At 40.4% G+C, this 20,931-nt stretch overlaps 1 protein-coding gene across 9 annotated transcripts in view; it reads right to left on the bottom strand.

Moving 5' to 3' along the window:
* LOC141265450 (uncharacterized) overlaps positions 1-20,931 on the bottom strand; it is a 239,138-nt gene that overhangs the window by 11,364 nt on the left and 206,843 nt on the right. For 8 of the 9 annotated variants that reach the window (XM_073678575.1, XM_073678582.1, XM_073678576.1 and 5 more), the window contains 4 exons: positions 18,530-18,685; positions 12,708-12,914; positions 8,502-8,708; positions 2,698-2,904 (listed from right to left, as the gene is read on the bottom strand). In XM_073678575.1, coding sequence (XP_073534676.1) covers positions 2,698-2,904; positions 8,502-8,708; positions 12,708-12,914; positions 18,530-18,685 — 777 coding nt within the window. The remainder of the gene's footprint in view (positions 1-2,697; positions 2,905-8,501; positions 8,709-12,707; positions 12,915-18,529; positions 18,686-20,931) is intronic. The other variant, XM_073678579.1, reaches the window with a different exon arrangement.

Here is a 20,931-nt window from a genome sequence, read left to right as displayed (position 1 = left end):
TGAAAATTACTGAAATTACCATGAAATTACTGAAGTACATCTTTCAATTAACTTTTAATTACCAGCCCTACTAAAAAATAGGAGGAAATGTATAGTCAGAAAAACATTTTTGTAATTGGGGGTGGCAAGTGGTGTTACATGGACAATCAATTTGTAAACTCTGCTCCCATAGCAGAGGACATTTATGGCTAGAGGTGTTAGTCCCAACAATTACAGGAAATTGCTGGTGGTCAGGGAAGAGCTGGCATTTTTCTCTAATAATAAAAGGAGTTGTCTGCGTGAGATAAATCCTTAAATATTTGTTATATACACACGCCCTGCTAAACTATATATGTCAACATTGACAGGATGTCTAGAAAAATATAGAAATAAATAAAAATAGTCTCTTCTCTTCTAAAAGTATTTGCTTCAAAGGCTAAATTTAAAAAAATATATTTTTCTGTTGTGTCTGTATTTTAAGGCCTGCACTGCATTGGTTCAAATGTATTCTTTTAATTATTGCCACACTTTCCTTTTTAATTTACATTTTAATAACCATATAAATAATGTAAATAGAAGTATTTTGATCTAATGACTTGATCCCCAGACCCTTGAAGTAAAAAAAAATAAAAGAAGCAGCACATCAAAGAAATGTAAACTTTTTACGAACCCTTAGGACATTTAAGCTCCAATAAGCTTTTCTAAACCTAGTCTCATGTTATGAAATTGGTATAATGAGTTAAAAAGCAGGAAAATAAGCAAGTTTGCAATTGACTTGCTTTTTCATCTGCAATCATTCTCCTCCTGTTACCAAGGAGATCAACCACAAGAACCTGGCTGATTATGCACAGTAGCTACATTCCTGGCTGACAAAATAACTCCTGAGATACCAGTCATATCTATTCAGCCCATTGATTTGTTACAGCAGTTTGCTGCCCACCAATCCTCACTCAGCTCCTGATGGAGCAGCTATTAGTCCTGCCAAATTACATTCCCCGGCCCATGGTTTTGGCAGTTTCCAGATCAGTTCTTGCCTCTTCAGTGAGGAAAAAGATTTGAACTCCAGTACCATCTATTGGGGGCAGCAATCATAAAAGTCAATATTGACTTTTTAACAAGCCTTACCATGACTTTGGAAGACTTTGGAAAAGGAGAAAAATCAGACACTCCATTTGCAAAAACATGTTTCTGGGTGCTTGCCCCTCATCAATGGAAAGCAGAAAGTCTGATAAGGCTAGATGAGACGCAAGCTGAACCAGAACGTCACTCAAGGAGGAGTGCCCTCCCTTCAGCAACAAGGAAGTGAGACTGTGGAGCATATGTTTGCATTTTTCTCTCCTCTCTTTCAAAAAGTCATAACATTTTTATTTTTCCATCAAATTAGCTATATGAGGGTTTAATTTTTATGCAACAAGTTGTAGTTTTCAATGACATCGTAAATTTTAACATTCAATGCACTGGTAAATGGGAAAAAAATTCTAAGTGTAGAGATAATGAAAAAACTGCAATTTGGCCATGGGTTTAAGTTTTGTTTTTACGGCGCTCATTCTCTGGTAAAAATGACTGAATCATGGCTCTCCAGGTCAACATGATTATGCCAGTATCAATCTTTCATACATTTTTATTTAAGTGAAGAAAGAAAATGTATACCTTTGAAAAAAAATATTTGGTTTGTTTTGGTTTTTTTTCCGAGACCCATATCTTTTTTATTTCTCCATTGATCCAGCTGCTGGTTTTACTGATACCAATTTAAGGTAGATATGAAATCTTGACAATTTTTTTTTATTGAGGATCAGTGGTGAACGAAAAACCACAGTTATGCTGCTTTTTTTCAATCTGTCTCGGCCTAATGTTGTATCTTGAGCCTGTGCAGGATTTGGGTTCAAGTACAACTTTGATCCTATGTGGCATGTGTACCAAGACCATTAATGTCCCCCAAGTCCATTTAAAATCCCTCTCCCATAATGCAGAATTTTACCTACTGGTTTATGAAATCAAAAAGAAAAAAACAAAAAAAAATTGAGTTTTTACTGTAATATATAAATAAACTCCTAAAATGTTATTCCCAAATGTCTGCATTTATTACATACACATAGGACATGCCTTAAATCCCCAATAGGTGCAGGACCCCCACTAGCTAAGGGCATGGGCAGACTATCAGTAAACGCTGCGGATTGGACGCAGCACACTTGCGCTGTGTGCAATCCGCAGCGGCCAGATGTTACAGCATAGTGGGTGGGATTTGTACAAATCCCATGCCCACTATGTGTTCCCATGCTCCTGCGACTCACCCGCGGGGATGGACATGCGGCGCGTCTTCACAGACCACAGCATGTCAATTTCTCTCGCGGAGACGTTGATCTCCGCAAGATAAATTCTATAGTCCAATGTATAGGATGCGGTGAAGCCGCATGTGTTCATTGAACACGTGAGGCTTCACCTGCGTGCAGCGCTTTGGACGAAGCATGGAGTTTGCGGTGTTCAAAGCGCTGCCAAAAAGGATCATCTGCATATACGCTAATTCTCCCCAGTCACTTTTGTGGTGCCACCACTACCACTCATTCTATAAAAATAGTAGCTGATATCAATTGGCAACTGTGGGTCACAAAAAAACTTGATTAAAAAAAATTAAAATTTGCATGCAGTAATTACAATGTTTAAAAAAAACAATTTTACAAACTTTATAAGGCAAGTCAGGAAATGTCAGGAAATGTTTACCTGTAGGCACAGGTTCTGTGGTATTAGTAGCAGTTGTACAGTCAAGCTGTGGTTCTTCAACACCTGGTTCCTTTTTAATAGATGCAATGGACTGGTGATGTGACTTCAGCACAGAAGAGGAAACTGAAGGTCTGATTATAGGTTTGTTCGTAGTAGGACACAACATAATGGAAGAATGAGGTGATGAAACAGAATTGCTGGCTGTGGCTAGAAAACAAAAAAGCACAATAATGTTCTAGCAAAAGGTTCAATGAAAAAAAGTACCAGGGAAAATATATATCATGTAAATGCACTTTTACAATAGGATGGATGCAAAAATATAAGCATCCTCCGTGTGGATGAGGTAAAATGTCCTGGATTCAAATGCTCTAACAGCCCGAAACCTTAAAGCGTCGTCTTACTACAGACATCCCCTGTACGGAGACTCCATACTTACATTACTACTATTTACCTATTAGATGTCTGTCAGCATCTCTGACGCCTCAAACTGCTGATACCGATATGTGGAGGACAGGGAGGTACAGTCACCCAGATGGGGTGATGGTCATGGAGGTTGTAGAACAAGGAAATCAATGTCTTAATGCCATCAGCATCACAATCACAGGTGCCCAAGAAGCAGACCCATTCATGTGCAATGCCCAGGTTCTCAGCACAGAATGATCCCTCTTATTTGCTCTGGGTGACGGTTCTAGCGGACTCCTGATTTAAAGCTGCAGTGTCAAGTCAAGCATTCCATGCCCTATCTCCTATAAGGCTTGACTGACGTCCCGGAGGACAGGGAATGCCAATCCAGCCATATGGGGCAGAAGTAAGAAGTGAACAGTTTGACTTTCTCCACCTCCTTGACTGCATACAGCTGTTTAGCATACAGTGCACGTGAAAAGAAAACCTACTTTTCTGCAAAATGACAGAATTTGGCTACCAAGACTCCAGGAAAAGAACTATAGACTAGTAATGGTGTTTATTGGGAGGGAAGCCTCACAGGTTTGCTTAAAAAAAAAAAAAATTGTCAGCACAAAATGGGTGTCCACACTAAGCTGAGCACCTTGTAGGGGATATAACACTAAAAAAATGGTACCTTTAGTGTTTTATTCCATTCTGCATTTGCCTGAATTCCTCCTTGTGATGACAGACTCCCTCTATCTTTCTAAATAGTCTTCATTAAAAACTTTCTACCATGTTGCTTTTGCAGATTGTGATACTCCATCATGTAACTGGTTGTGTTGTGGCTTCTGACATAGATCGGGCAGATCACCATTCCTTGCCATATGCGATCACTCCACTTACTCCTCCCTCCTTTCAGTATTCGGTCTCGTGCACATGACAGGTTTTCTCATACGAGTGCTATCCATGATTTTCACAGATAGCACTCGTACCTGTTCTATTCTACAGGGCTGTGCACATGACCGATTTTTTCTGTGGTCTGCGGAAACATTTGGAGACATCTGATTTTGACTTGAGTGTCGAATCAATATTGGCAATGCAAGTCTATGGGTCCATGAAAAAAAAATCGGATGACATTTTCACAGATTGACAGAATGGAGAAGGTCGAAAAACTTGTTTTCCTTTCTCTCCACATCTCAGAAAAACTGATGCCACACTAATCAAACTGATTCGAATATTGGACCATTTTCTATGATTTCCCTCAACAAACTGTTTATATGTGCAGGTAGATTACACTGCAAGATTACAGGATTCCATTACTGAGAAATCATTTAAATCAATATGCAAGAGACTGAAGTGCTTTGGACATACAGTAGTGTTCAAAATAATAGCAGTGTGTTCAAAACATGAGTTAAGCACAAAATCTTTACACTAGTTTTTATTTCCATGCACTGGGAACATTGCACACTGTTTTCTAATTCAAAATATGAATAGAAATGTATAGAATTTTAACTACTTTACAGAAAATAACAAAAAATGAACATTGGGCTGTTCTAAAAAAATAGCAGTGTCTGCATTTGTCTTTACAAAATCACAATATGAACTCTTTTGGAGGACTCAGCATTCCTGTGAATCAATAACCTAATATTTAGTTGTATAACCAAAGTTTTTTAGAACTGCTTCACATATATGTTGCATAGAGTCAACCAACTTCTGGCACCTATCAACTGTTATTCCAGCTCAGAATGCTTTTGACTACATCCCACAGTTTTTGGTCATTTGTTGGCTTTGCCTCAGAAACGGCATTTTTGATGTCTCCCCACAAGTGTTCTATCTGATTAACCCTCCGTCACATACAATAGGCCTGACAGCACATCTCTTTTACTTTCATTTCTCCTTCCTCACCAGATTGTGAGGAAATCCCCTCCCTCTAGGTAGTCTCCTGTCTCTAGCAGCTCTGTGAAACCTCATACCACAGTTGGATTGCAGAGCTTCAGGAGGACAGATATAACTGCGCTAATCTCTCAGGCTCATTGTATGTGAACACGTCACACTCAATAAGGTTGGTATTTTATGTTTTTATTCATCACAATTGTTTATTTAGCTTGTTTTATGAAAGTATAGCACAAAGTGTGAGGATATTTCATAGAAATAAGGCAGATTAAAAAAGAAAGTGTGCTGCTCAGGCATATACAGTAGTTCCCTAACACATATTACTTCTCTTGCTTCAGATTATCTTCTGAAATGGAGAGGAAAATGTACAATTTATCAAAAAACCTTGATGTTGAGGAAGTAACAAACATGCTGTTAGATGATGCAGACCCCACACTGAATGATGATTTAGGAGAGGAAAGTGAGATTGATTCTCATGATGAGGTGGAAGTATGTGAAGTGGATTCTGAAACAGAGCAAGATGGTGACAGTGATGAGGATGAAGATGTAGAATCTTATTATATGGGAAAAGATAAAAAAAAAAACAATGGAACAAGAAGCCACTCCAGAAAAAACGTAGGGAACCTCAAAACATTATTACTCACCTTCCTGCAGTTATAGGAACTGCAAGTAATGCAAAAACTGCAGTTGAATGCTGGAATAGTTTATTCACAAATGACATTCTGGACTCTATTGTCACATATACCAACCAATATATAGACATTTTAAAGGACAAGTTCATCTGCAACAGAACCATCAAGGCCACAGATGAAATAGAATTGAGTGCTTTTTTTGGATTATTATACCTTGCAGGAGCTTACAGGGCAAATAGACAAAGTTTGGAGGAACTTTGGAGTAAAGATGGGGATGGAGTTGAAAAATTTGGCCTTGTTATGTCCATAAACAGATTCAAGCTTCTAATTCGTTGCCTTCGGTTTGACGACAGAACTACCCGAACCGAACGTAAAACACATGACCGACTTGCTCCAATTCGTGATATATTCCAAAAATTTGTTGAAAACTGTAAAAAAAAGCTATTGCCCTGGGGAGAATCTCACTATTGACGAAATGCTCTGTGGTTTTCGTGGTAAATGTGCCTTTCGTCAATATATTCCATCAAAGCCTAACAAATATGGAATAAAAATGTATGCCCTTGTTGATACCAGTAAGACCTACACTTACAACCTGGAAGTTTATGCAGGAAAACAACCAGAAGGTCCTTACTGTGTCAGCAACAAACCCAGTGATGTTGTAAAAAGACTGGCTGAGCCCTTATTTGGATCAGGTCGCAATATAACAGCTGACAATTGGTTTTCAAATTGTGATCTGATTGATTATCTGAAAATGCAGAAGCTTTCATATGTCGGAACTGTAAGAAAAAATAAAAAAGAATTGCCTACACAGTTTGTAAGTGTGAAAGGGAGACAACAGTACAGCAGTATGTTTGCATTCCATAATGGAAAGGTTTTGGTTTCCTATGTACCACAAGCAAAAAAAATTGTACTTCTTCTATCAACACTTCATGATGATGATACCATCGATCCTGGGACTGAGGCACAAAAAAACCCGGAGATAATTACATTTTATAATGCAACCAAAGGGGGTGTTGATACAGCTGATCAGATGTGCTCAACTTTCAACATCAGCAGAAACACCAAACGCTGGCCAATGGTCATATTTTTTGCTATGTTGAATTTGGGTGGTATAAATTCACAAGTCATTTACCTTGAAAACAAGCTTGAACCACTCCGTAGACGATTCTATCTGAAAAAATTGGCCCATGAACTAGTGCTTGGAAAGCTACGCAGGAGAAGTATGAAAACAATCGGTATCCCCTCTCGTCTTCAAGTTCAGCTCAAAAGATTCCGCCCAGAAGATAGTGAAAATTCACCACCTGCACCACCTCCCAAAAGAAGGAGATGCACCACCTGCACCACGGAAAGCGGAGTCAGAAGGCTTTCTAATTATGAATGTCACAAATGTCATAATGCAATCTGCCTGAGACATGCAAAAATGATGTGTAATTCTTGCTCTTTGCTCTGCAAGTGTAATTTTTCTGGGGAAACTTCAGGATCTAATTCTGATTGAATATGTGTTTAATAGTACTTAAGGTACCTTAAAATTAAGTTTGTTTCCATAAATTTTCTTTGTAGAGTTTTTTGACAGAGTCGAACTGGGGACTATTTGGCGGGAGTTTTGAAATGTTTGTATTTCAGAGTTATTAGTTTTATGTTAAGTAAATGTTTATTTTTTGCACCGGATTATGTGTAGTCTCTTTTATTACATCTCTATGAAGGTCACTGATCACTTTTAGAGCACTGAAATTGCAAACATTAGATATTATAGGTATTTTTCTAGCCTGCGCCTGACAGTCACATTGTATGTGAACTCGTTAGAACCGATATTGTATGTGACGGAGGGTTAAGGTTCGGGGATTGGGCTGGCCACTCCATAACCTCAATTTTGTTGGACTGGAACCAAGATTTAGCTCGTTTACTGGCAAATGTGGGTCACAAGAGGAGCTGATTAAAAAAACCTATTTGCATACCATAATTAAAATGTTTAAACAAACAATTTTACAAACTTTATAAGGCTATGTGCCCACGATGCAGAAATGCTTCGGATTTTTATCTGAGTGTTTCTGCATCTCCCTGGCAGAAAAAACGCATGCGGATTGTACATGCGGATTGTACATGCGTTTTCCTGCCAGGACGAGCGGATGTGAAGCGTTCTTCACTTGCATTTCCACATGCGGGTTGTCAAGCGCTTTCCAAGCGATTTTAGCATCACTTGGAAAGTGCTTGTCAACTTGGTCACACTATATAAATCCATGCAACCGGCATGGATTTATATAGTGTGACCTTAAAAAATGTTTAAAAATAAAAAATTAAATCTATACTTACCTTCTGATGGCCCCCGGAGTCTTGCTTCGCTCCGTTCTGGCTTGTCGGCAGCTCGCGGTACACTGCACTGAAGGACCTGCAGTCACATGACTATGACGTCAGCGCAGGTCCTTCAGTCCACCGCGAGCTGCCGGCAAGGGAGGACGAGCGCAGCGGGGGCCATCGGAAGTTAAATATCATATTTATTTTTTATTTTATTCTTTTTTTTACAGGTTCTATGGTATCCGGGTCCGGAGGAGAGTCTCCTGTCCTCCACACCCGGGTACCATCCGCACATTGAAAGGCATGGATTCTGCATGTACAGATGCAGTGATGCGTAATTCATGTGTTTCAATGCAAGTCAATGGCGGCGGAAACTAAGCGCTTCCGCAAAATAATTGCTAGTGCTGCGTTTTTTTCCGCAATGATAATCCGCAGCTGAAATTTCCGCAGCATGTGCACAGAACATGCAAATTATCATTGGGGGACATGGCAGGCCTTCTATCATGCGTTTTTAATGCGTTTCTGCAGCGTTTTTGCCGCTGCAGAAACGCTTAAAAAACGCATCGTGGGCACACAGCCTAAGGCAAGTCAAGAAATGTTTACCTGTAGGCACAGGTTCTGTGGTATTAGTAGCAGTGGTACAGTCAAGCTGTGGTTCTTCAACACCTGGTTCCTTTTTAATAGATGCAATGGACTGGTGATGTGACTTCAGCACAGAAGAGGAAACTGAAGGTCTGATTATAGGTTTGTTCGTAGTAGGACACAACATAATGGAAGAATGAGGTGATGAAACAGAATTGCTGGCTGTGGCTAGAAAACAAAAAAGCACAATAATGTTCTAGCAAAAGGTTCAATGAAAAAAAGTACCAGGGAAAATATATATCAGGTAAATGTACTTTTACAATAGGATGGATGCAAAAATATAAGCATCCTCCATGTGGATGAGGTAAAATGTCCTGGATTCAAATGCTCTAACAGCCCGAAACCTTAAAGCGTCGTCTTACTACAGACATCCCCTGTACGGAGGAGACTCCATACTTACATTACCTTACATTACTATTTACCTAATAGGCTCCCTTACACCTTCCTAAATTGTCTTCACTAAGGAAAACTGTCACCATGAAAATGCAGCGCAATCTGCAGGCACCATGTTATATAGCAGGGGGAACTGAGTAGATTGATATATAGTTTTGTGTTAAAAGGTTCAGTATATCCTGCGTTTCAATCATTTAATCCTCTGCTCTTTTGGGAAAGTTGAGTCCAGTGGCCGGTCCCATCAGTGACTGACAGCTGTTTCTGTATGCACACTTACACAAAGCTATCAGTCACTGATGGGACCACCCAATGGACTGAAAGATCCAAAAAAGTTCAAAGGTTTAAATGATTAACACACAAGTTATACTGAATCTTTTCTCACAAAACAATATATAAAATATAATATAATATAATTATATAATGCTATAAAAAATAGCATTAAAAAGGGGTTCTCCGGGAAGATAAAACATTTCTGTACTGTGTCTGCCCTCAAACTATAAATATGAGATGCCCATTGCACTTCAATTATCGTTAGAACACTTGTAATTCTGCGTGACAGCAGCTGCTTCTCATTGCTCCCCCCTCCCATCTGGGACAATATGTCACACAGCAATGTGAAGCTCCCCACTTTGATTAACAGCCAGTCCGAGAAGAGGGGTCGTGGCTACACCTGTTATCTGCAGAGAAACCGCTATCATCAAAAGACTGGCTGAGAGTTACAGCATGGAGCTGCACACTGCTGTAATGTCCTAGACAGGAGGGGTGAGCAGTGCAGTGAAAAGCAGCTTCTGGCACACCAAACTCCTGATTATGTCTCCCTGTCTGCAGTCCAAGGTGAGGGGGCATTTCCTGAACTCCCCCTTCCTCGGCTTCTAGCAGCATAATGTCTCCTTCACTGCAGAGCTACTAGCAGGGAGTAGGTCACGTTCCCTCACCTTGAACTGCAGACAGGGAGACCTTATCAAGGGGCTGGTATGACAGGAGCTGCTCTTCACTGCTCAAGCCTCTGTCTGGTACATTACATCTTTGTAATGCTGTTACTATCAGCAAGTCACCTGATAATAGCAGTTTCTCAGTAGAGAACAGGGAGCAGGCCATGCCCTCTCTTCTCAGACTGTCTGTTACTCACAGAGGGAGCTGAACACTGCTGTGTTATGTAGTGTCCCAGGTGGGAGGGGGGGAGCAGTGAGGAGCAGCTCCTGTCACATAGAATTGCAAGTGTTAGAAAGACAAATAAAGTGCACTGGGATTTCATCTTTATAGTTTATGAGGGCATGAACAGTACAATTTTTTTTTTTATCTCCTTGGAGTACCATATAAGTGGATGTTGGAGAGTGAAAATTGTAAATATGTCAGCTTGGTGCCCATTACATTGTGTACAGTTTATGTTTCTGGAGATACACATTCTATAAATTAAGTAGGTTCCATGGGAACACCACTGCCATACATGAAGATGGTATCTGCACTTTAGGCACACAGTGGGGCTTTTTGATTTGAGTGTGCAGGCTTCACTGGTTTTTATTTCTTTCAAAGACAGGGGAGCCATGTTGCTTTTCCAGAGCCTTTGACCCACTTGTGACATGTAAACCCCATATTTTTTCTGTTGACAGATGAAGGGCCTGAGTGGGGAATTGTTTTTTTTTTTTGTGGGATGATTTCAAGTATTTATAGGTAGCATTTTGGGGTATATAACATTTTGTTGATCGATCTTAAGGCTGGTTTTACGCTAAATTCCGAAAAATTATTGAGTTGAAAACCCTGGCAGAATAATTCATTATGAGGCCTCAGTTCCAGCAGTGTCTCATCTCCTTAGGCATGCATAAAAGCATGGTCAACCACACTTTTGTGTACTAAAAAGACACTGCTAGAACAGAGGCCAGATCAAGTCCAAAGTGACTCCATCTGCCCCTTTACAATGAATGGTTCAGTTGAGGTTCATTCTAAATGGCATTTTTTGAGCATTTAGATGGAAACCTGGATGTAAGTGCTCATCAAAGAATGCAGGATAAATGTGAACTGAGCCTTATACTGATACTTGTGAGGCTGAATGAACAAACAGCAGTTTAAGAATTGCTTTTATTTTTTGTGTCGCTCACCCTGTGGTTGAAGTGACACCTTTATACTTTTGGTCAGTATGATTAACGCAATACCAGTTTTATATAGTTTTTTTTTTATGTCTTACCAATTTTGTACACTAAAAACAACAACAACCATTTTTCCATCGTTATACTCTGAGCACCAACTTTTTTTATTTTCCGGCTGACAGAACTGTATGAGGGTTAGTTTTTTATTCGAGGTGAGATGAAGTTTTTATCGGTACCATTTTAGGGTATATAACATTTTTGTTAACTGTTTACTCAGATTTTTCAAACTCAGAACGAATAAATAACACCAATTCGAGAAGTGATTCTCTTTTTTTTTTTTTTACACCGTCCACTGTTTAGTAAAAATAATAAGACAACTTTGGTCAGTAGGATTACAGTGATACCAAATTTATATAGATTTTTTATGATTTACTTCTTTTGCAAATTCAAAACAATATTTTACAAAACAAATAATTTGTTCTGCATCACAAAGTGAGAGCTGTAACTTCTATTTCTCTGTTAATAAAGCTAAAGGATAGTTGTTTTTTTTTGCAAGACCCAGAGTAGACTTTTTCAGTAACTATTTTTTTTAACTCACAATTTTTTGATTGCATTTTATTCCATCTTTTTGTGAGTTGATGAGGCAATGCTAAATTTTTTTGTATATTTTTTTTTAGAGTTTTTTTTTTTTTTTTTACAATGTCCACTGTACAGGATAAATAATGTGACAGCTTTATAAATCAGGATGCGATAATACCAATTATATATACTTTTTTTGTTTAGATATACTTTTCCATAAAAGATTGTTTTTTTAGTGGCAAAATAGTTTTCTGCAATTTTTTTGTGGTTTTTCTTTTTCATTTTTGCAAATTTTAATTTATTTCCACTGTGGGACTCGTACTTTAAATTTTCTGGTCACATACACTTCAATACTTCTTTACTGCAGTATATGAGACTGTCAGATTTACACTGTCACTGGTCCTATTACACTTAGCCAACTTCCACTGAAACCATTACTTGACTTAGGGTTGCCATCGTATCTATTGAGATCCCTCAGTTTGCTGATGGTTTAAAGAGTGAGCCCCTCTCTCTTAACCATTAAGATGCTGCTGTATATAGATGACGGCTGCTGCATTTTTGCCCATCAAGGTACAGAGTTTACTAAAAGAGAATTAGGTGGTAAAACTTGGGCTGAAGTTCAACTTTGTGTGTGTGTGTGTGTGTGTGTGTGTGTGTGTGTGTGTGTGTGTGTGTGTGTGTGTGTGTGTGTGCGCGCGTACCAAGACCATTAGTGTCACCTAAGCCTGTTTAAAGCCTTCCCACAATACAGCAACCATGCTGAATTTCACTTGTTTTCTGAACGCTCTAAAAGAAAAAAAAAAATAGTGCTTATACTGAGATATGTACATAAATCCTTAAAAGGGCAGTCCCATCATCTGCATTTATGACATACATGTAGGACATGCCATAAGTCCCCAATAGGTGCAGGATCCCAATTTGCTAATTCTCCCCAGTCACTTTTGTGGTGCCACCACTACCACTCAGTCTATAAACATAGTAGCTGATATCAATTGGCAACTGTGGGTCAGAAAAAAACTCGATTAAAAAAAAATTAAATTTGCATGCAGTAATTACAATGTTTAAACAAACTATTTTACAAACTTTATAAGGCAAGTCAGGAAATGTTTACCTGTAGGCACAGGTTCTGTGGTATTAGTAGCAGTGGTACAGTCAAGCTGTGGTTCTTCAACACCTGGTTCCTTTTTAATAGATGCAATGGACTGGTGATGTGACTTCAGCACAGAAGAGGAAACTGAAGGTCTGATTATAGGTTTGTTCATAGTAGGACACAACATAATGGAAGAATGAGGTGATGAAACAGAATTGCTGGCTGTGGCTAGAAAACAAAAAAGCACAATAATGTTCTAGCAAAAGGTTCAATGAAAAAAAGTACCAGGGAAAATATATATCAGGTAAATGCACTTTTACAATAGGATGGATGCAAAAATATAAGCATCCTCCGTGTGGATGAGGTAAAATGTCCTGGATTCAAATGCTCTAACAGCCCGAAACCTTAAAGCGTCGTCTTACTACAGACATCCCCTGTACGGAGACTCCATACTTACATTACTACTATTTACCTATTAGATGTCTGTCAGCATCTCTGACCCCTCAAACCGTGGACACCGATATGTGGAAGACAGGGAGGTACAGTCACCCAGATGGGGTGATGGTCATGGAGGTTGTAGAACAAGGAAATCAATGTCTTAATGCCATCAGCATCACAATCACAGGTGTCCAAGAAGCAGACCCATTCATGTACAATGCCCAGGTTCTCAGCACAGAATGATCCCTCTTATTTGCTCTGGGTGACGGTTCTAGCGGACTCCTGATTTAAAGTTGCAGTGTCAAGTCAAGCATTCCATGCCCTATCTCCTATAAGGCTTGACTGACGTCCCGGAGGACAGGGAATGCCAATCCAGCCATATGGGGCAGAAGTAAGAAGTGAACAGTTTGACTTTCTCCACCTCCTTGACTGCATACAGCTGTTTAGCATACAGTGCACGTGAAAAGAAAACCTACTTTTCTGCAAAATGACAGAAAACTTGGCTACCAAGACTCCAGGAAAAGAACTATAGACTACTAATGGTGTTTATTGGGAGGGAAGCCTCACAGGTTTGCTTAAAAAAAAAGTTTGTCAGCATAAAATGAGTGTCCACACTAAGCGGAGCACCTTGTAGGGGATATAACACTAATAAAAATGGTACCTTTACTGTTTTATTCCATTGCTGCATTTGCCTGAATTCCTCCTTGTGATGACAGACTCCCTCTATCTTTCTAAATAGTCTTCATTAAAAACTTTCTACCATGTTACAGGTTATGTTAGCTTCTGAAATTGATCAGGCAGATCACCATTCCTTACTGTTTCAGCTCACTCAGCTTTCTTTCTCCCTTCTCCTGGTGTTAGAGATTGTAGCAGGAAGGTATGGATTCGTAATTAGAAGGAACCTGTCACCAGTTTTGTCCTATCACCTTATGCAGCGCCTGTGCTGCATCCCATAAATGCTTATATAACCCGCTGACTCTTCCTGTAGTCTCCACAAAAACCTTTTTTAAATTCTCCCGCGCTGCATGGTAATCCTGTCGGTCCGGTCCAATGGGAGTGGTTACGGGCCTCCCCATCCCTTACCCTGGCTTCTTCTCGCCGTCGTCCTCCTTTACTTGATGTGGATGACGCATCTCTACCTGGCGAAATCTTCCACTTGCTCACAGAAATTGCTGCTCGAGCCTGCACACTATGCTCTGCTCTACTCGTAGTAGGACAATGCATAGTTGTGCAGGTACAAGATTTTACCCAGCAGTGTGGCAAGCAGCAGCCGTGTAGAGGGATGAAGAGGCCCAAAACCATGCCCATCGGACCGGACCGACCAGATTACCATGCAGCGCGGAAGAATTTTATTTTATTTTTTTGGTGGTGGGGGGGGTTGGACTATAGGGAGAGTCAGGGGTTCATACAAGCATTTATGGAATGCAGCACAGGCGCTTCATAAAGGTGACAGTTTTAGTTCATATAGGACAAAACTGGTGACAGGTTACATTTAATAAACATTGCCATCACTCTTCTACTGTTTATGGGACTGCAAGGAGCAGGACAGTAAATATAATAGTGGTCATTCATATGCACTACAGCTCTATAAACATAAAACATTCTGAGACCCATGTTCTTGTGATCGGTGGATGCCCACCACTCTCTACTGTCTACAGGAAGGCTGTCTACAGGAAACCACTCTCTACTGTCTATAGGAAAGCAAAGAACTGTACATCAGTGTCCTATGGATAAGTAAATAGAATGGAAGTCATGCATGTACATCACTACTCCATTCACACAAGAGACTCAGGGACCTGCATTCTTGTAATTGATGAGAATCCAAAGATCATATACATACAACTTTACCCCGCGGATAGGTGATGAACTTTAATCATGGGGAAAATCCTTTGAACTCCAGGTAACCACTAACCTGTAAAAAATACTTTTTCCATGTTAAAGTTTTCCACAGCTTTTAAAGGAAACTCCAAGGTGCATCATAAAATACACTGCTCAAAAGAATAAAGGGAGCACTCAAATAACACATCCTAGATCTGAATGAATGAAATATTCTCATTGAATACTTTGTTCTGTACAAAGTTGAATGTGCTGACAACAAAATCACACAAAAATCATCAATGGAAATCTAATTTATTAACCAATGGAGGCCTGGATTTGGAGTCACCCCCAAAATTAAAGTGGAAAAACATACACTACAGGCAGATCCAAATTTGATGTAACGTCCTTAAAACAAGTCAAAATGAGGCTCAGTATTTTGTGTGGCCTCCACGTGCCTGTATGACCTCCCTACAACGCCTGAGCATGCTAATGATGAGGTTGCGTATGGTCTCCTGTGGGATCTCCTCCCAGACCTGGACTAAAGCATCCGCCAACTCCTGGACAGTCTGTGATGCAACGTGACGTTGGTGGATGGAGCGAAACATGATGTCCCAGATGTACTCAATCGGATTCAGGTCTGGGGAACTGGCGGGCCAGTCCATAGCTTCAATGCCTTCATCTTGCAGGAACTGCTGACACACTCCAGCCACATGAGGTCTGGCATTGTCCTGAATTAGGAGGAACCCAGGGCCAACCGCACCAGCATATGGTCTCACAAGGGGTCTGAGGATCTCATCTCGGTACCTAATAACAGTCAGGCTACCTCTGGCGAGCACATGAAGGGCTGTGCGGCTCTTCAAAGAAATGCCACAGAAAACCAGGCTTGGCAAAGTCGCCATTGGCGTCTTGTGCTTTTCACAGATGAAAGCAGGTTCACACTGAGCACATGTGACAGACGTGACAGAATCTGGAGACGCCGTGGAGAGCGATCTGCTGCCTGCAACATCCTTCAGCATGACTGGTTTGGCAGTGGGTCAGTAATGGTGTGGGGAGGCATTTCTTTGGAGGGCCGCACAGCCCTCCAGGTGCTCGCCAGAGGTAGCCTGACTGCTATTAGGTACCGAGATGAGATCCTCAGACCTCTTGTGAGACCATATGCTGGTGCGGTTGGCCCTGGGTTCTTCCTAATGCAGGACAATGCCAGACCTCATGTGGCTGGAGTATGTCAGCAGTTCCTGCAAGATGAAGGCATTGAAGCTATGGACTGGCCCGCCAGTTCCCCAGACCTGAATCCGATTGAGCACATCTGGGACATCATGTTTCGCTCCATCCACCAACGTCACGTTGCACCACAGACTGTCCAGGAGTTGGTGGATGCTTTAGTCCAGGTCTGGGAGGAGATCCCACAGGAGACCATCCACAAACTCATCAGGAGCATGCCCAGACGTTGTAGGGAGGTCATACAGACACGTGGAGGCCGCACACAATACTGAGCCTCATTTTGACTTGTTTTAAAGACATTACATCAAAGTTGGATCAGCCTGTAGTGTGTTTTTCCACTTTAATTTTGGGGGTGACTCCAAATCCAGGCCTCCATTGGTTAATAAATTTGATTTCCATTGATGATTTTTGTGTGATTTTGTTGTCAGCACATTCAACTTTGTACAGAACAAAGTATTCAATGAGAATATTTCATTCATTCAGATCTAGGATATGTTATTTGAGTGTTCCCTTTATTTTTTTGAGCAGTGTATTTAAAATGCTATACTTAAAGCGCACCTGTCAGCAGGATTGTGCTTAGTAAACCACATACACTGTCAGGTGGGCGCCATTACACTGAGTAAAATGATACCTTTGATGATGAAATCCGTCCAGTGATTTGGGTGCAGCAATATGGCGCCACACATGCGCAGTAGAATCTCTCGGCGATAGAGAAATGCTACTGCGTAAGCGGCGGGGCCATATTGCTGCAGGCAAATTTGTTTTTCCTCTAGTGAAATTGCGCCCGCGCGTGCACAGTAGCATCGGTGAGCGATAGATGCTACTGCGCTCGCGCGGACGCCACTTTGCTAGAGGAAAAATAAATTTGCGTGCAGCAATCTGGCCCCCGCAATAGTATTTCTCGATTGCCGAGAGACGCTACTGCGCATGCGCGGCGCCATATTGCTGCACCCAAATTCTTTTTCCTGAAGCAAAATGGCGCCCGCTTGTGCACAGTAGCATCTCTCGGCAACGAAAAGATGCTATTGCGCATGCGCGGGCCGTGGCGGCCTTATTGGGGGATGCAAATTTTCACTTTTGAACAGAAATTATACAGGCAATATTTAAAACAGTAGGCAGGTCACTGAAAGTACAGTGACCTGTCACAAGGCACAGATAGGAATACATGAATACATAATGAGAGCACCAGGGCACGAGCATCTCATTATGTCAGAACTGAAAATAAAGATTATAAAAGAATCAGTGGATGGATTTCATCAGCAAAGGTATAATTTTATTCAGTGTAATGGTGCCCACCTGACAGTGTATATAGTTTACTAAGCACAATCCTGCTGACAGGTGCGCTTTAAATTTAACCTGTCAGTCGGATTTTGCTAAGTAAACTACAGGCAGTGTCATGTTGAGACTGCTGCACGGATTAATATGATACCTGAGGTGAAAAAATCAGTGTTGTGGTTTTTGTGTAAGTGTTTACAGTTTTGAGTTAATGATATGTAGGTAGGCAGGGTCTTTGCTTGGTGCTCTAGGCCAGATCAGCAACATAAAATCTGCCCACAGCCCTGCCCCGAAGCACAAGTATGTTCCTCATCAGAGAGACAGACAGAAAGACAGGGAAGGCTTATGATAAGGTTTTTTCTTACTGATCTGGCCTCCATCACCAGGATAAGATCCTGCCAACAGTCCCGCCCCAGAGCATGGGCATATCATTAACTCAAAAGTGCAAACACTGATTACAAAAACCACAAGACAGATTTCTTCACCTCAGGTATCATTTTAATCAGTGCAGCAGACCCAACATGACACTGCCTGTAGTTTACTTAGCAAAATCCTGCTGACAGGTTCGCTTTAACTCCTGCACTGGAGCTGTTAAGCCAATGTCAGCGCTGTGTCCAACAACGATCATGTGACTCATGTGACATTTTTTATGAAGGCTGCAGCCAGTCAACAACCTTAGGGTATGTGGAAACGATGCGTCCTGTCAGCGCTTTGAACGCAGTATACTTGATGCTGCGTCCAAAGCGCTGCACGCAGGTGAATCTGCATGTGTTCATTGAACATCGCATCCTATACATTGCACTGGAAAAATTTCTGTGTTGGAAAAGAGCAGAAGTCCAATTCAAATCAATGATGTCCTCCAGAACCAAAGAAACACTTTGTAATTGTTCTCTTGTTGTATTATGTGAGAATTTTCAAACAATGGAGTATGAAAGTGGGTTTTGTAGACAAGACAAATCAGTGTGCTGCATAGTAAGTGAAAAAAAAAGTCTGTGGGACCGGAGGCAGCTTTACAATAGGTAGCACACTTTACTATTGACTGTGTTAAATTTGATTATTAATTATTATACAATCTTGTATAGAGTACTGACCTTGGGTTGTGGTTACTTTTGAGGAATTATATTGAAGAAAATGATCAACATGATTACCAGCATGGTTTGTTCTACATTCACCTTTAGAGTGGTCCTTTAGATCACCAGCACTTTTGTTTGCAGTAATTTCACTTGCATTAGAAGTGGTTGTGGAATCTAGAAGGACAGTAATACTAGTCAACAAATCACAGTTGAAAAAATGATTTCAAGCATCTAATTTTGTGGGCAAACAGCAGTATATAGTGCATGAACAAAACTAATAAATATATTAGTTAGTGCTCATTCAGATATTAATGATTTTTATTATAGTTAAAAACAACAGACTAATTTTCGTAAGTATTTTGGATCTGATTTTCATCAGTGTTTGGTTAGAGTGTTAGTTTCACCATTTGAGTTTCATCCACTTATTTTTTGTGTGTAACAGAAGATCTCTCAGCCTCCCCTATCAAATATGATAATTGGATGGTGCCAATAGTGTGGTCCAATGTTTTTCACTGACCCATAGACTTGCATTGCCAAATTTGATCTTATAAAACTAATCAAAAACGTCTGTTTTTTTTTCTTTATTTGGGGGGGAGGAGGGGGGGGGGGAGTGAAACTTGTTGACTTTCGACCTGCAAAAAAAAATCATGAAATTCATACGAGAAAATGGATGTCTGCATTAGCCCTTATCTGAAGCTCCTTTAGCAGTTTTGTTTTACTAATACACAGTGGTGAACTATTGAACAAGAATTGCTTATTCATTTAAGGGAATCTGTCAGCATTTTTTGCCATTTAACCTGAGAACAGAATAATGTAAGAGAAGAATCCAGGGATGTGTCACTTATTAGGTTGTCTGCTGTAATGCCAATATAATCAGTGATTTAGCAGCTAGATCAGTCAGGCTAATTTGTGCAATCCCTGATTGGCAGCTTTCTGCTTATGCACAGTGTACATAAGAAGCTGCCAATCAGTGGTGTGGGCGGGGTTATACAGAGCTCAGCATTTGAGCACTGCTATCTCTACAACAGTTTCCCTTTAAATGCTGAAGAAATATGAAATTTTTAGGTACAGAAAATTCTCACACACTGTAGTGCAGCCTGTTAGGGCTACATTCAAGGATCCCTGTTACATAACTGTTTGCTGTCCGATTTTGTAAACATACAGCACACTAACCCATAAAGTTTCAGTGATCCATACATGCATTCATTTTAAAAATGGATCAGTTTGTCCAATCTATGAGACTTAGAGCATGTCTTATTGCTATCCATTTTGCAGATCAGACTGTCATTAAAATCTATGTGGATCCGCTAAATAAGAATGACAAATCTAACAACCACCTTTTTACTTCAGGGTTCCATTAATTTTTCATTGATTCATTGTTAAGCATCGATAGATAAATAAAAGTTCAGTCTACTTCCTCCAGTTTTTAAAAACTGATAAAATAAAACAGATACAAAATGGAGGCATAAAGAGTGACACATGAGAAGAAAACAGTCAGTTTTACATGGATGTAAAAATAGACACGGATGTGTGAAAGTAGCCTTCTATAGAAAGGTCCTGAATTTGAATCTTTGCAGTGACAAACTACAAGGCTATGTGCACATGATCAGGAGCCGCTGCGGGTTTAAAGCTGCGTGTTTTTGCAGCGTCAAACCCGCAGCATACAGATGTTACAGCGTAGGGGATGGGATTTCTAGAAATCCCATGTCCACTATGTGTCTCTGGGCACCTGTGGCTCATCCGCTAAAATTGACATGCAGCGCTTCTTCCAGACCCACAGCATGTCAATTTCTCTTGTGGGTCCGAATGTGGACTTTCCTCATAGATGAGGAAGGTCCGCATGTGAAAAAAAAATAGCGGACGCTCATTTGCATAATGAGGGCGGAAGATGAGTAGCTATTCTGCAGCGTCTGGGCCACAGTGGCTCCGAATAGTGGCCACATACCCCAAGATGATTAAAGTAATTTCATTATATAGAGGCTCCCACTGAAAGCAGTCAGATGGTCAGAGGCCCCTCCCAAAAATGTTCTGCCTCAGAGAACAAGGTAGTATCCTGTGTAAGAAGCAATTTGGGACGCGATCGGGTGCAGAAATCCACTTGACCAGCTCTTCACTGTTGGACCACTGTTACTAATATATTGATACATCTGATCTTATTCTATCTACACTGATTAGATCAATGTTTTAGATCATCTGAGGAACTTGAAATAAAAGGTGGAGACTACATCTAACATCAGCTTGAAAAAATAACTGTCCATTTAAGCATTTTAGTAACCAAGTTGGTAAGAGTTGCAGACAGCCATGAAAGCACAATACATTGTGTGGACATATTAGGAGACATTTGGTGAGTGAATTCCACTGGTTTTCTGTGGAGAAAAAAAAAATTACAAATTTTTGTGCCCATCATGGTTAAATAAAAA

The sequence above is a fragment of the Phyllobates terribilis genome, unplaced genomic scaffold (genome assembly GCF_046119375.1).
Source record: "Phyllobates terribilis strain yellow unplaced genomic scaffold, ASM4611937v1 Scaffold_4__5_contigs__length_816908805, whole genome shotgun sequence".
Classification (NCBI taxonomy): Eukaryota; Metazoa; Chordata; class Amphibia; order Anura; family Dendrobatidae; genus Phyllobates; species Phyllobates terribilis.
Note: the sequence above shows the minus strand (reverse complement) of the source record. Positions and strands in the feature narration are given on the sequence as shown.